The following is a 14933-nucleotide window of genomic DNA, read 5'->3' as shown; positions in this document are numbered from 1 at the left end:
AAATGATCTAGGTTTTGCCTGTAGCCAATTACTCCAGAGCATTTTAACATGTTTTCGCTCATGAAATCTTACGAGCTTACAAATCCTCTCAATGATAGAAAATATTTCTATTTCCCATACAAATGTTGATCGTATTAGCGATTTCTATTGCGAAATATCGTTTTTTTTCACGGTTTAATATAATAAAAAATCCTAAATTAATACACTAGTAACAAATTTACCCCATACTAATTTTTTTACTACAAAACATCCCAAACCGGTACACCCGCGATAAATTTATCATTCATTAGTTTTTGTTAAATTTAATCATCAAATTATTGAGTTTAATGACACGTGACAGTTGATGGGTTTTTATTATTCATTTGTCACATGTGTACTAATTTGAAGTTTTTCATAATATTAATTAAATTTAACAAAAATTAATGGATGGTAAATTTATCATACATATTATTTTGATATTTTTATGATAAAATAGATATATTATTTTCAGATTTTTTGTGATTAAAAAACTAATTCAAAGTAAATTTATCAATATCAGTGGAGTGTTTGTATTATCTTTCGGTAATAACTTGGCTAGGCAAAAAATCGGGAGCGTGCATCACACGCAAAATAAGTCGCGTGAGGTATCTCGCTTCGTGCAAATGAGAGAACAAAACAGAAATTCTTTGCGGGCATGCCTCATAAAAGCAGCGGAAAGAAACCGAAATAGTCCCCTAAAGTTGTGGGGTCCCCTTTTCTCCGTTATTACAAAATCCTCCAAAGCAATGCTGCTTCGTTACCAAAAAGCCCCCTTGCTCACAAAGTTTGTTCACATTCCCATTTCCACTCCCAATAAAAAGATTTAATTCGATCGACCCTCTGAATTTCATCCGCCCGTGTTAATAACTTCACATTCAATTGACAACATAAATTCGGTGTTAGTTTGAATGATAGTGGGCAAGAATTCTTTTGGGGCAAATCCAAATTTTCACTTTTCGACTGCTGCGAAGTGTGAATGAGCATAAGGTGAATTATCATCTTTTCGGCTGTTGCGAAGTGTGAATTCGCATGACTCCCAGTCTAAATCTTGTAATTAATGGATATCCGTGGGGGTAGTTTGGGAAGTTAGGTCCAAGCCTCGAGGCCGAGGACCTGACTTGTGTCTGGTCACTCTGTGCAGCACACTTGTCTGCTCCCTCACTCTTTTTCCTCTCTCTCTCTCTCTCTCTCTCTCCACCATTGCTTCAAGTTCAGCTTCTTCTTGCTCGTTGATCGACCCACTGCAAAAACGATACGAAGCCCTAGAAAACCCGCGACTCTGCACACTCTCTTCCTTCGCCGAAAGCTCAAAAATCTCAACTTTGATGTTTCCCAAACTTGCCATCTTCCGTTGATTCTGCAGAGCTCCATCACTTTCTGGTGAAACGGCGCAGAAGGAACTGCAAAACCCAAGTGAAGAAACCCTAAAGCACCACCCCAAGAACCCATCTTTCTTCTGGCTCAAAAGCCTCCACCGCTACAAAGTCCCATCTTCTTGGTGTGGAAAACCCCCCAAACATTCTTTGACATTGCCCCTTGTTTCCATTGCTCCATTTTTGCTTTCACAAAAAGAACACTCGCCCCCTCCCCGTACCCTTCTCTCGGCTACTTCATCTTCTGCTCTGTTTTTTGAAATATCGAAAGACAAGCTCGCAAGTTAGAACCCCAACAATGCCTGTCATGGAACCTGCATCACCGTCTTCCTTCCCGACCCTTGTCATCTTCTTGATTTTCGCCAATGTAGTTATCCTTGTTTCCCCTAAGTCTACCATAGAGCCCTGCTCGAACTCTGACTCTTGCAACGCCCTGCTCGGCTACACTCTTTACACCGACCTCAAAGTGTCTGAGGTCGCCTCTCTCTTCCAAATAGACCCCATCTCGCTCCTCACCGCGAATGCCATCGACATCTCGTACCCTGATGTCGAAAACCACATCCTCCCTTCGCAGCTCTTCCTCAAAATCCCCATTTCTTGCTCCTGTGTTGATGGAATTCGGAAATCCGTGTCGACCCGGTACAAAACCCGGCCCTCGGACACCCTGTCGTTGATTGCAGATTCCATATACTCGGGTTTGGTCTCCTCGGATCAAATAAGAGAGGCTAATTCTATATCGGACCCCTCGGTGTTGGATGTGGGGCAGAGCTTGGTGGTGCCGCTCCCCTGCACTTGCTTCAATGGGACCGATAACTCGTTGCCAGCAATTTATTTATCATATGTGGTGAAGCCTGTAGATACATTGGCAGGGATTGCATCCAGGTATTCCACTACGATTACCGATTTGATGAACGTGAATGCTATGGGGAGTTCAGCTATAGATGCCAGTGACATTCTTGCAGTTCCGCTGCCAGGTAAAATGTTTGATGGATGCAACCTTGGCAAAGTTGTTTCTTAGACGATGTTCCGTTTGCTATGGCTTAATGCTTTCTTCTATTGGGGGGTTGGAATTTGTGTAATAAATTACCTTTAGTAGAATCCAAGGATTTTACGGATTTAAATGGGCTTGTTGCTTTTCTTGCTTTTCACTATTTTGATGCTTTTCCTCCATGGAGTTCTTCAAATTGCCGCTAAGGTCTGTGTGCTTTTGTGTTTATAAGTTGTTTCCACTGTTTATAAGAAAAAAAGTTCTTTTCATTGATGTGCTGGTTCTTGACCTTCCTCTAACGTTTATTTGATGCAATTGGTTTTGAACGACAGTGCTTCTAAGTAAGGGACTTCTAGTTTGAGCACAACCTTCTGCGTGAGTACTGTTGGACTTTGTGGGGTTAATGGCTTTGAAGAAGTTCTGTGCATATGCATCGGTGGAGTGAAATCATACAGATTAGGGCATATTGATTCTGGATAAGTCTGGCCTTTTCATTCAGTGAAGATTTTGTGATCGGATTGTATTGTCTGTGTTCTATTTTCTGCAATTATGCTTTGGAAAGCTGTTTGAATTGCACGTTTCTTCACCTTCATTTCCTAACTATTTTAAGGTAAATCTCTTACCAATGTGCTGACAAAAGCATCATTACTGCTAATCATACTTTGACTATGCTGTCGTTTTTTGTGGTTTTTGTTGCTTTCCTTTTGAAATGGACTTGCCATGAGGTTGGATACTCACCTTGCTTTTTATGTCGCAGCCTGTGCTTCGAATTTTCCAAGGTACTCTTCAGATTATGGTCTAATTGTGCCTAATGGGAGCTATGCCATCACAGCAAGCCATTGTGTGCAGTGCAGTTGTGGGCCGGGCAATCTCAAGTAACAAATGTTCCTTCTTAAATCTTTTAAAGCTAGTTGGATGAATTACCTTTGACAGCTTCCATTAAATACCTGAAATCATCTTTCATTAACCGTTGGCATTTTCTTACGCAGGTTGTACTGCACGCCTGCTTCATTGGCAGTTTCTTGTTCTAGCATGCAATGTCGAAACAGCAACTTGATGCTTGGAAATGTTACTGCTCAACAGAGCAGTGCTGGATGCAATGTCAGTGCGTGTAGCTATGGTGGTTTTGTCAATGGCTCGATTATCACCATGTAGGGCTACTACTTCAGGCCTCTTTTGTATCCACTGTCATTTGGGGGTTGGAACTTGGAAGATCTGTATATGCTTTGAGTTGTAATGCACTTTTCTTTACCTTGCAGGTTGTCCACATCTCTCCAACCGCGATGCCCAGGTTAATCTTGATTATTTCTGTTGTGTCATTGAGTTCCTATTTTGGACCTAGGAAAGCTCTTAATCGAGTAAACTAGAAACACAATAGTACATTATTGTACTGGACTTACTTTTAGCGACTTTACTCTGGTCATAGAGGCATTTAACCCTTGCTTCGAGCTTGAATGCCTCATCAATTGATAAATAACATGCTTAGAATTCTTCTTATTCAAAGTCGACATATCTTTTATTGGTAATATTGATTGTGACCAAGATTGTGATGTTTATTCTTGCCTTTGAAACACATGCAGGAGTGCAGCAATTTCCTCCACTTATAGCCCCACCTTCCTCAGTCATCAAATATTCACCATTTGCTCCAGCACCCGCCCCGCAGTCAGAGATTGCTGGTTCACCCGCGTCTTCGGCGGTGCCAAGTACAAGTTCGCTTCCAGGATTTAACCCTGCAACTGGTCCTACTGGAAGTGCTTCGGGTGCCTCTGCTGCTCGCTCATTGATGAATCCTATGGACATTTTACCAGCTGTTGCGACATTGCTTTTTTTTGTCAAGTTGATGATCTTTGATTCATCGTGATTCCACGAGGGTGGCGACCACGAGACAATGAGGGGTTTTGTTACATTGATGTTGCTATGGCCTGGTCAGATTGGTTTCCTCTCTCGTCCGCTGTATCCTGTATCTATGTGTTTTCTTTTCCTTTTTGGTGCCTTATTTATTATTCTGTGGGATTGGACTTGATTTTTTTATGTGGAGATGTGAGACTCTTTCGCAGTAATTTGTATCTTTGATTCAAGGAAGGAACCTGTTTTCTTGTTATATTCAATCTTTTTCCCTTATTGGTTGACCTCAGTTGATGCATGTCAGGTGAAAATGCAAATAGCAGTCAGGAATTGAAGGCTGAGACAACAGAGATGGTGATAAACATCTTGATCCCGTGACTCTTGCCTAATTTTGGACGACATCCTTAGCCCCGAGTATTCATGTCCTTTGCCATTCTGTTGAGGATAATTTTTGCAGCAGTGGGATTGGCTAGTCTGCTTCATTCTTGGTGAAAAATTATGTGTATAGTCGTCTTATTTCGCCATCCTCTCGAGTAATTCTTACATATGCGCAGTTAGAAAACTTTCTAGTTCTTAGATTCCAAAAAACCAATGGCGGCATTCATGAATGCCTGTCACATGCTTTCGCAGGAGATAAATAGAGAGGGAGATCTTCACTTTACTACATGATCGAATGGCCTATTCTGGGCCAATATATCTAAAAATGAGCAACCTTGGCTGTGATTCGAATCTGCTGTTGTGTTTATCGTTTCCTAGGTAGTCTACGATACTATCATCTTGTGTATCCTACTCTCACATTCATGTTCTCGATTCGTTGTTAACAACACATGCCAAATTTGGAGAACAAGCAAGTTCTCGAGATTGAATTTTGTGGAGGGGTATATCGAAGGCACTAGCTCAACCACTGACCTTTCAACAGAAATATGTAAGAAGTGCCCTAAAATTAATCTCTAATGTCCCATCCAAATATTCATGCCAAAAACATAAGCAGCCAAGCAGCGTGACGTATCGCCTTGGTGGTTGGTCGGAAAGTATCTTGATTAGTAAGCGAAGTACAGACTGCGATTAGGTGGTTGCATTGCTAGTGTTGAGCTTCCCCGCTCACACAAGGCAGGTCTGTGGCGACGAGCTCACCCAGTATTTTGTTGGGCACCTTGAACCGGATGTTTCTGTCATCACAGGCAAGGTTTTTTTTCTTTTTTTTGGTCGGAACAGGCAAGGTTCCATTGGAAGGAAGATGTCCATGCAAAATCGTTTACAGGAGTTAGCTTATCCAAGAAGCAGTCCTTCACTCCCATGGATGTTAAACAAGCGAGCAGTACTTCGTTTATCGGCTTCAACTCAAAGAAGCCTAACAATCAGAGGCCGAAGACAGACCAATCACACTATGCACATGTAAACACATGAATAAACAATGGTGTACTTCATCCATTCCAAAAGGCTGAAGACAGACCAATCGCAGCATATACATGAAAACACATGAATAAACAATGGAGTAATTCATACATTCGAAAGACTTGAGTGTTTTGAATACAGATACTTACATCCAATCTTACTTCAGGAGGATAGGGGAAGAACAATGGAAGCATGAGCTATTTACATGAATTTACATTTGACAAGATGTTGGCAGGAAACACCAGCAGCAATGCAGCATCCGATCGATGGAATTATGTTTTACAATTTCTTACTTGTTCTTGCTGTAAAAGCAAGCGATTTTACAGAGCCCTCATAACAACTTTGCTGGTCGTGCGAACACCCCTTGCAGCTAGCTTCAGAACAGCACGACTGCGATACAACCTACAACAATAAACCCCACTTCGTTATGTTGAAGAGGCCATCACATGTTCAACTTACTCAGACCACTTTCTGCTTCCACCCCCATTTCCCCACATCTACAATTAAAGTTTACATTTTTCAAGTATAACATTTTCTATTTGTTAAGACAAAACCACTCGTTGTTTCACTTTTCCATTCCTTCCAAGATTACCAACAACTCTGTATTAGATAATACAAGGATAAATAGGATACAAGTAGAACATTTCTCACAACTTCTCATTTCATCCACTTCCTCATGGATGGAACTAGCCACTTTCTTCTCATAGAAAATCACTCAACTTCGTACCCGTGCCCCTAGATGGGCCCGGACTTAACTGGCACATGGGGCTTGCAGTGTTTCATGAATCTCCAAATAGCCAGATCTCCAAGCCAGCACCCTAAGATTACAGAGAAAAAATACCCATCTTCATGGATGCGTATAGTGCGTGACCCTTACACTAGTTTTATTTATTATTCTTATGTTATGATTAGCAGTAATCACCCATTAAGTACGATAAAATGCAATAGAAGCATGAGGGAATCTGATTGATTCTTGACTAGATGAAGCTCAAACAGCAAAGAGGATGATCATTTAAACCAAGTCAACCTGCATCGAATTAGACTCAAAAAAGCTACCAACAAACAGCCTGAGAAACCAATTGATAGAAATCCCACTATTAAAATAAGTGCCCCCGAGTATAAAGAACACTATATTTGGAAATAACAAACGAAACTTCATGTGCGCAGAGTACATATGAATCACATATGATAATTCCCAACAACACTACTACAAGAGCTTCAAAGTTCCCTAATTCATGATAGAATCCTACTCGAGAACAACGATGGAAAACAAAGCAAGATGCATATTCACTGATGTGCCCACCCAGACAAGGGCACACAGTAACGCACCATGGCACCCAAGCTCACACGAAGAGAGAGAGAGAGAGAGAGAGAGAGATACCCTGCAAGAGCAAGTCCCCAGGTGGCCAAAGTATAAAACAATGTTCCAGCATGCCATATACTCAAGACCTTCTCCATCTTGCTCACGCCACCTAATGCTTTTGACAAAGCTGCAGTAAATGTCATTAGACATCAATTTCAGTGACCACATAGATAACGGCACTTTTGTGGCTGTAAAAGTACCCTATGGAGGAGATCTCAGTAGAAAACAACTTTAAATTCAATGTATCTGATATTAGGTTTAGAATAACACGAGGTTTTCAGGATATCAAATAATGCTGGGAACATAACTACAAGAAAGGATGTCTCAACAATGGACTATACCATGCAAACACAACCTGTCAATCGCTTTTATGAAGCTTACTGAGGATCTAATCTTTGAATATCCTCCTACGTGTTCAGGTTGACTTGTTTTCATATGTGGTTTAATCGTGCCAATAAGCAGCTACGGATGTTGGTTGAATATATATAGCAAATAGCATGTCAATTCTCTTCTTTGGTCATAGTGCACATCAATAAGTACTCTCAAGTCTCAACTTCTTGCGCCGGCTGGCTTAGCAGTAATATGCCATCATAAGAGTTTGACCAAAAAGCACACAATGCAATTGCAAAGATGGTCCATGTCAGTCAGAAGATTCAGCTGGAAACTCACAGTTTTGCAGCTCTTCTGGGGTCAAGTTCTGAATACACGAATAGAAATTAATGAGATACAATCCAAAATTATAAAGTAAAATTGACCATACTTGAAACTGTCATAAAGATAATGTACCAGAGATTTTGGGTTTGACAATACGCATCTAGCCATAAAGTTGGCAACTCCATCCACCACGTGCTCCTCACTGATGACAACATACTTCTCGTCATCAATTCCACTCCACTCTTCAACATTGCTCGGGACCATCTCATCCGTAACCCATACCCACCAACTGGGTTCTTCATAGTCAACATTGATTAGGATTTCAGCAGACTGCATATCAGCTCCTACACAACAAAGTTCAAAACCAGTTAATAGCAAGGATAAAAAAATCCCATAAAATATCCATGCAAAGATCACTGGAAGAAAAATAAATCTCTCAAACCTGTGGCCTCCCTGAATGGAAATTCATTTCTGGCTCCATTAATTGATGCCTCCTGGAATTCTTTTATCCGATTCAAAAAGTCTTTTGAGTCAACAGTTGCTACAAGGTGGGCATGCAACTGCAATGACATAAATAATCCCTCATATTGAGAAAAGAAAAACCTTATGCGTAAAAATTCGCACAATCTCTAGAATGTCAAATGTACTAGACATAAATAAACTCGCATACACTAACTTCTTCAACAAATCCATCAAGAAAATATAAAAGCAGACAACTTAGTTCTGCGGCTACAAAGATAATTGCTTGCTCGTATAATTATGGCTTAAGCACTCAGCACATAAGAGAGAAACGATCCGAGACATAACGCACTTGCAACTCCAATACCAACACAACTGGCCACAAATCACTTGCAACTCCAAGGGACAGAAAGGAAAATTCTCACAAACCACGAGCTCCAGAAGATCAACAAGAAACGAAGAGGAAGGCAAGCTTTACGTACATCAGGAGGGCAATCGTTCGGCAGGCAAGGCAATTCGGAGATATTCTGGAGCAGCTTCAGATTCTGCTCGAGCAGGTTCCTCAGTCGCCGATTCTCGCATCGCAGCGACTCCAATTCATCCTCCGAGGACGGAGAGGTCTCGTGCTCGCGGTCGTGCTCATGTTCGGGATTGTGGTGGTTATGGTGGTGATGGTGGCACTCGATCGCTTTCCACGCCACGTCGGCGACCTCGATCACCGTCTTGGCCACCTCCATCGCTCCATGGCCCTTCATTGATTGGGATTCTGATGAAGCTTTCTAGGGTTTTCTTCGAGGGCTCGTGTCGAGTGGGGGGAGGAGGATGATGATGAGGGAGATGTCTTTGCGTGTTCGTTTCTCTGTTTTGCGTTCTTCGTTGTTCTTTCTTTTGGGGAGATTACGAACGTTTTATTTATGAATTTGCCCCAATAATTTCCAATTTTAGCCGCATCAAACTTCCACTTCTAGCAATTCAACCCCACGATTTTACAACTTTTGCAACCTTCTTCCACAATTGGTTTGCTATCGATTACTTTCCTTTCAGGTTGACTTCAGTTGGTGAGACATTTGCCGTTAAATGGTTAAAGATTGAGATTATGAAATTCCGTGGTCACTGGTCATTAAACTTTGATTTGTTTGTTTTTAATTATTTTAATGATATGGGTAAACTTATTTTCTTTATATCTGCCCCCGGGCACATTGCTAGGCTTTATTGATGACTAGTGGAGGTCGTCGGCATCTGGCGATCCTATCCAATGGCAAGGGCAACCCTCACCCTCGCCTAGGCTGGGCAAGTGAAGGCGAGCGAGGGTTGCCCTCACCTGCCTAGCCTAAGCGAGGATAGCAACTTGGTTGGCGGAAGGGAGAGAAAAAATAAAAATAAAAAATAAAAAAAGGTAAAAAAATTTAAAGATGTAGTGAACGAAATAATACTAGGTTATCCTTATTCCTTTGAGATTGATATGATTACTTTATGTGCTTATTTAAAATAAAGTCTATTTCAGATTTTTATTTAAAAAATAAAAATATTTCAGATTTTTACTCAAAGTAAGATCCACTCCGAACCTTTGTGAGAAAGTAAAGGCCCCCTTTACATTAAATTTCCCTATTTAATGTGATGTTTCAAAATTTAAGATGCTATTTTATCTTTTAAGCTCACCCATTAATCGCCGTTGACCAAGAAAGGGGATCCGTTTGTGATGTCGAACATTTCAACGTCGTCTTCTGTAATTTCTGCAAAGCCAATGCGTAATTTGATTCGGACTTGTGGGTTTTATCGTAATTTGATCCCCACCGTCGTTTCAGCTTTCTTCCGTACGCCTCCTCGTATCAGATTCGCCATCACCGCTGTTTCAACAGCAGTATGATTCAGATCTCAGTCGAAACGATGAACTGGAGATCCAAGTCGAAACAACGATCAGACGGGGAGAAGCAGAATACTGCGGGGGATAACTATCTTAAATGGAGAAAACAAGCGCAGCTGCTGCGCCGAGGAAGCCGAAGAACGGTGCCGGTTCCATCGTCACTGAACGTAGACGACATCCTCAGTTCTCCATTCTCCGACGTCGTTCGGTGGATCAGGTGAATAACAGATCCTTCTTGTTCTTCTTCTTCGCTTGAGTGAGAGAGAGTCGTGGGAGGGAGGGAGAGAGAGTCGCGACGCGCGAGTATGGGGGGGCGAAAGACGGGAGGAGGAGGCGGCAGTAAGGAAAAAGAGAGAAAACTAGGTAGTCCCGGTTCGGTTCCGGGCACCGGACCGGTCCGACGGGAGAACCGGCCGGTTCGGTCCGGTTCCGGTGCTCGCCTCTGCTTTTCAGTTTTCACTGTGCAAAATGTCCCTACTTGAAGCCGTGGATTCTCAGGAGTCGGGCAAAGTTGACCGTCCCCGCTCGTTCTGCTCTCTCTTTCGTTCGTGAGATTCTAGAAAGAGAACCAGTCTTCGAATCAGATTAAGAACAGGCGTTTGAGGAACGACGAATTGGTTTGTTGCTCTAGTTCTTCTCTCCGATTCTGATCCATATTCGTTGCGTTCGAGTCCGCACGAGTTAATGTTATCCTCCTCAGAAGAAAATTCGTAGCACCTCCATGTTTGTCGTCGATGGACCCTGCAATTTCAGACCCATAATGTTTCGTTCTTGGCGGCTGTTTTCATTTGGTGCCTGAAATATTTTGTCTCTCATTCTCTGTGCATGTGTGGTTTCAGAAGCATGGGCAGCACAAACAAAATGCGGGGACCGAATTGCTGGACTGCTCGAGTGAGTGCAGGCTCTGACTTGTGTTGATATCATTGTTTGGACATGAGTTTCTTCAGTAAATTTGGAAGCAGTGCTTGTATTGACAATTTTGGGATCATCTTATATTGCCTTTCCTGATATGTTGTCTCAGCAGAAGTTATTGGAGGTCGGTTAATGCTGATCTGATTTATGCGTGCGAATGACCCAGTACTAGACATAGACCTAGAATATGACGGGGTTCCCTGTATCTCGGTCGGTTTTCTTATTAAGGCAAGCTGAAACAAGGTGAAGGGCACATGTAATTAACATTTGGATCTGCATGCTCGATCATGGTCTCTAAGAGCGATCCACGATTAGTGTCATTGGGTGGCACAATCTTTTTCTTTCTTTTTGGTCATACACAATCTTTTTCTTTAATTAAGCACAAAATGAAGGGAGTGCGTTTTCCTTTAAATGATTAGATTAGCACTATGAAATTATACGAAGATGGGTAGGGAGCTGATTGAAATTTGTAGCGTCAAATTTGGCTCATTTACTTTTGCAGTCAATGGGAAGAGATGGCCTTATCTCCCTTTCTCAGGACATGCTTGCTAAAGCATGCCAGTTGCACTGTAATGGGGATGAGTAGGAGCAGCTGACCAATGTGCAATGTCCATGTCCTTCCGGAAGCGAGGAACATGAGAAGTGTCTTTTTTACCGGACGAAGAATAGAAATAATCTGGTCTCCTTGGTGTCAATCAGGCTGCTTATTGCTGGGGGGATACGTGTGGCCAGAAATCTCTATTGGGATAGTCTTGTTGTAGATTTTAGGGATGATTTAATTAAACTTTGTTTCTAGTCTTTGTCACCTAATGTGTTTGGATATCATGGCAGGTGGGAAGTTTCGGTCTTCAACTTATTTGGCACTTTATACATTTTATTATCAGCACATGTTACTTTGTGCTGGGATTAGCTGATGCAGTTGATAGTTATGTTATCTCGAGTGGACTGTTGAAGAAATATAATGACCTTAATCTGGGAAAGCTCCGGTATCTGGCCATTGGGGTGGATAGTGATGAAGCTCGGCAAACTTCAAAAGTTATTAAACTTCTGCAGTGGCTGTCTGATATTGGCATGAAACATGTATGCCTATATGATGAAGAAGGTGAATATGCTTTCTTTCTTTTTTCCATGTAAGTGCGGTCCAAAAGTTTGTGATACTGTGGAAGTTACTCATGCTGTTCCATTGACATCTTTTTGGGAGGGTTTAGGGGTCTTGAAGAAATCAAAGGATGCTATCTTGGAGAAGTTGAGCCATGTTAGATTATTTGAGGTACTGAATATGGCATGTGTTGTTCAACTTTGATACATCTGCATTTGGTATTCTGCGATATGATCAGTTACAGAAACTCAATTCGCATAGGTGTTGCTATGTAAGCTGAACATTATATGTAAATTGGTTGGATTCATGAGGGTTTTGTGGCACTTATGTGGGTTAGGTGCATGAATGAACTGAGCGGTATGTTTAAGACTGCCATATGTTAGTGTTCTGCTGTTTGTTGTCTTTTGACTTTACGTGTTTTTGGGTAATCCAAATGATAGCAATCAACCTTTAAATTATAAAAAGAAGGTTTTATATTTTATTCCCTTTTCATGATTTATCCAACATGAAAATTTTAGACGTTCTCGATGATTTCACACTCTCCTATCTGCAGGAAACTGATGAGAAATTACCCCTTGACAAAAAAAACATGAACCTTGAACTTGCTTCACCATCTGATGGGAAGGAAGCTGTGGCAAAAGCTGCTAATTTACTTTTCACAAAGCATTTGGAACTGAAAAGTGCCACAGAGGATCAGGGGGAGAATGTCTTTACAGAAGCTAATATGTCTGAGGCACTCAGAGCTCTTGGTTTGTGACGCTGCTTGCTTCATTCCAGGTTTAAAAATTCAAGTTTCTTTTTAACAGGCATTTTAATATGAATGTGCACCATTGATGTATATGTAGGTTGTAGTGGGCCAGAACCTGACCTCCTATTAGTTTATGGACCCGCAAGATGTCACTTAGGTTTCCCTCCATGGAGGCTCCGATATACAGAGATTGTGTGAGTTCTCAAATTATTTATTACCTCCATGGTACTTCTTTTTAGTAATATTCGTGCTGTCTGGAGAAGCTCCCGAAATTGCAATTATGGATATAGATATATCTTTCTTTTTTTTCCATGTGTGAAACAAACATTGGTATAGAAAACAACGAGAGATGACAATTTGGGCTGGCGAAAGGGAAGATCGGGAGCGGAACAACCTTTCCTTTTCCCCACCTTGTAAAGAGAACCATTTACCATGTATCCTCATTGTTGCCTCAGGGATCAAGCCAGGCTCTACCATTCTCATATATAAGTGTGGTGGGGCCTGATCTGCCTCAGGGATCAATGGCTTGGGTTGACCTGATCTGCCTCAGGGATAAAGCCAAGCCTGCCCTTTTGGGTTGAGATACTGCTAAAGGGTGTGAGTTGAGAATGGAACAGGCTTATAGAAGTAGTCGAAAAGAGCTAGGTTAGACTTTGATTCCAGAAAAGTTGTAATGTTAGTGGAATACAGGATGTATTGGTACTTGTACCTCAGGGAAGATAACTGGGAGAAATACTCAATTACCTCAGAGATTCACCAGATTAATCAATTATTTTGGCTTGTCCCTTGCACCACAACTGTTGAATAAGAAAACCCTGGCGAGGAATCCCCTGCTGTTTTGGCTGTCCTGCATGACATCCTTAGCTGCATTTTCTAGTCAATCGACGACTGGCTCATGAAATGCAGCCCAACATTGTTTCTTGTGTTAAGGCAGCATCCACTACGCAACAAAAAGCTATTTCGTTTTCCAGTGAAGTTACGGTCTTTTTATCTTCTCTCGGAACTCAAAAGAGAATTATTGGAGGCCCATAGCTTCTGAAGTAACAATATTTCCTTCTGCTGGACCTTTGACTCTGCTGTCAGTGTTCTTTTCCTTCGATTTTCTTTGTAGGGTTTCCCCTCTTTTTCCAATAAGGCCTTAACACATTGACTGCTTATGAAGTTGATACAACACTATTTCTAATCTTAATTATCTGAATGTGCTGATCTTTTTTGTTACCAAAAGGGCTTCATGACCCAAAGTTTTGGGACCTGATTTTAACGCCTGTGACGTGCAATAATTAGACTTAACCTCAAGATGCTCTATATCTGTAATATCGTTGTGTTGATGGGAATAAATGTTAGGAAGGTCTTCATTATACGGTGTTCTTTTTGCCACATAAAGTTTGGTTTACAACCCATTCATTTCTTTCTTTTCATGGGATACATGGGACATAGTGGATATTCTTCCTTGGATTTATTGGTCTGTGAAGTGTTTGTTTTGTTTGCTCTTTTTTCCCCACTAAGCTCTATAATTTTCTCTTATTGCAGACACATGGGACCATTGAAATCCATGAAACATGGTTCGCTAATGAAGGCTATTTACAAATTCACATTGGTTCACCAAAATTATGGTATGGGATGAGCTTGAAAATGAAAACTGCCATATCGAAAGATAAAAAGGGGTTTGTCTATTGTGTCCAAACAAAAAGGAGAATGCGCATTTGCACTGAAGACAGTCTAATCTGAAGTGGATTATAGTGTCCTGTTACCTCTGTTTCAATTGCTTAATGAAGTTCATTTCCGTTGTTTTTTGCCACTCAAGATTCCTATCGTGAGATAACTTCTTGGTGGGACTTTCAAGCTGCTGTTGTTGACCGGTGGCTGACAATTTTTCCGTTGCTTATTCCAACAGGTAAATGAGACGCCTGCGAGAAGATGAAGATCTGGACAAGGCGAGCGACGATGTATAATTGGGCACGACATTATTTCACCACATTCATAGATTGAATGGGCATATTCTGTACGAGCACTGAATGTATACTGGAATCTCAGCGAAGAATACCTAGTCGATTCTCCTACCTCGTGGTCAGCTTGATCAAAGTTGGAATCATGATTATGGGGCTTCAACATCTTGGAGTTTTTCCAATGGGAACCGAATTTTTGTCATCCATTGACATTTCTCTGTGTGTCTGGTAACTGTCAGGCACAGTTGAGTGAATAAGTTTTGATCTCT

At 41.4% G+C, this 14933-nt stretch overlaps 3 protein-coding genes across 6 annotated transcripts; 2 read left to right on the top strand and 1 right to left on the bottom strand.

Annotated features, from left to right (window-relative positions):
- Nucleotides 1-1168: 1168 nt before the first annotated feature.
- LOC115734795 (lysM domain-containing GPI-anchored protein 1-like) lies at nucleotides 1169-4480 on the top strand. Its single transcript, XM_030665731.2, has 5 exons — nucleotides 1169-2365; nucleotides 3137-3254; nucleotides 3369-3530; nucleotides 3639-3670; nucleotides 3960-4480. Exons 1-5 carry the CDS (start codon nucleotides 1690-1692, stop codon nucleotides 4238-4240), a joined length of 1269 nt encoding a protein of 422 aa, XP_030521591.1. The 5' UTR covers nucleotides 1169-1689; the 3' UTR covers nucleotides 4241-4480.
- Nucleotides 4481-5704: 1224 nt separating this feature from the next.
- LOC115734825 lies at nucleotides 5705-8977 on the bottom strand. Its single transcript, XM_030665780.2, has 6 exons — nucleotides 8578-8977; nucleotides 8079-8196; nucleotides 7769-7980; nucleotides 7652-7679; nucleotides 7001-7109; nucleotides 5705-6021 (listed from the first exon to the last, which is right to left on the bottom strand). The coding sequence occupies exons 1-6, from the start codon at nucleotides 8848-8850 to the stop codon at nucleotides 5940-5942; spliced, it is 822 nt and encodes a 273-aa protein (XP_030521640.1). The 5' UTR covers nucleotides 8851-8977; the 3' UTR covers nucleotides 5705-5939.
- A 991-nt stretch (nucleotides 8978-9968) lies between these two features.
- Nucleotides 9969-14789, top strand: LOC115734817 (dehydrodolichyl diphosphate synthase complex subunit NUS1). Of its 4 annotated transcripts, XM_048275233.1 has the most exons (9): nucleotides 10039-10176; nucleotides 10458-10576; nucleotides 10799-10850; nucleotides 11703-11973; nucleotides 12080-12141; nucleotides 12524-12719; nucleotides 12816-12912; nucleotides 14249-14331; nucleotides 14613-14789. In XM_048275233.1, exons 3-9 carry the CDS (start codon nucleotides 10803-10805, stop codon nucleotides 14618-14620), a joined length of 765 nt encoding a protein of 254 aa, XP_048131190.1. In that variant the 5' UTR covers nucleotides 10039-10176; nucleotides 10458-10576; nucleotides 10799-10802; the 3' UTR covers nucleotides 14621-14789. The 4 variants fall into 4 exon arrangements, with proteins under 4 accessions (XP_030521628.1, XP_048131190.1, XP_048131188.1 ...); XM_030665768.2 differs by lacking the exon at nucleotides 10458-10576 and having other exon boundaries at nucleotides 9969-10176; XM_048275231.1 differs by having other exon boundaries at nucleotides 10458-10850.
- The last annotated feature ends 144 nt before the right edge of the window (nucleotides 14790-14933 follow it).

This window comes from Rhodamnia argentea, chromosome 2 (genome assembly GCF_020921035.1).
Source record: "Rhodamnia argentea isolate NSW1041297 chromosome 2, ASM2092103v1, whole genome shotgun sequence".
Taxonomy (NCBI): domain Eukaryota; kingdom Viridiplantae; phylum Streptophyta; class Magnoliopsida; order Myrtales; family Myrtaceae; genus Rhodamnia; species Rhodamnia argentea.
Note: the sequence above shows the minus strand (reverse complement) of the source record. Positions and strands in the feature narration are given on the sequence as shown.

Coding starts and splice junctions, on each gene's coding strand:
- LOC115734795 (XM_030665731.2), top strand. CDS start 1,690: ATGCCTGTCATGGAACCTGCATCACCGTCTTCCTTCCCGACCCTTGTC. Junction 2,366..3,136: donor TCTTGCAGTTCCGCTGCCAG/GTAAAATGTTTG, acceptor TTTATGTCGCAG/CCTGTGCTTCGAATTTTCCA. Junction 3,255..3,368: donor TGTGGGCCGGGCAATCTCAA/GTAACAAATGTT, acceptor TTTCTTACGCAG/GTTGTACTGCACGCCTGCTT.
- LOC115734825 (XM_030665780.2), bottom strand. CDS start 8,850: ATGAAGGGCCATGGAGCGATGGAGGTGGCCAAGACGGTGATCGAGGTC. Junction 8,197..8,577: donor CGAACGATTGCCCTCCTGAT/GTACGTAAAGCT, acceptor ATGTCATTGCAG/TTGCATGCCCACCTTGTAGC. Junction 7,680..7,768: donor TGTCAAACCCAAAATCTCTG/GTACATTATCTT, acceptor TCGTGTATTCAG/AACTTGACCCCAGAAGAGCT.
- LOC115734817 (XM_030665768.2), top strand. CDS start 9,983: ATGAACTGGAGATCCAAGTCGAAACAACGATCAGACGGGGAGAAGCAG. Junction 10,177..10,798: donor GACGTCGTTCGGTGGATCAG/GTGAATAACAGA, acceptor GTGTGGTTTCAG/AAGCATGGGCAGCACAAACA. Junction 12,142..12,523: donor GCCATGTTAGATTATTTGAG/GTACTGAATATG, acceptor TCCTATCTGCAG/GAAACTGATGAGAAATTACC.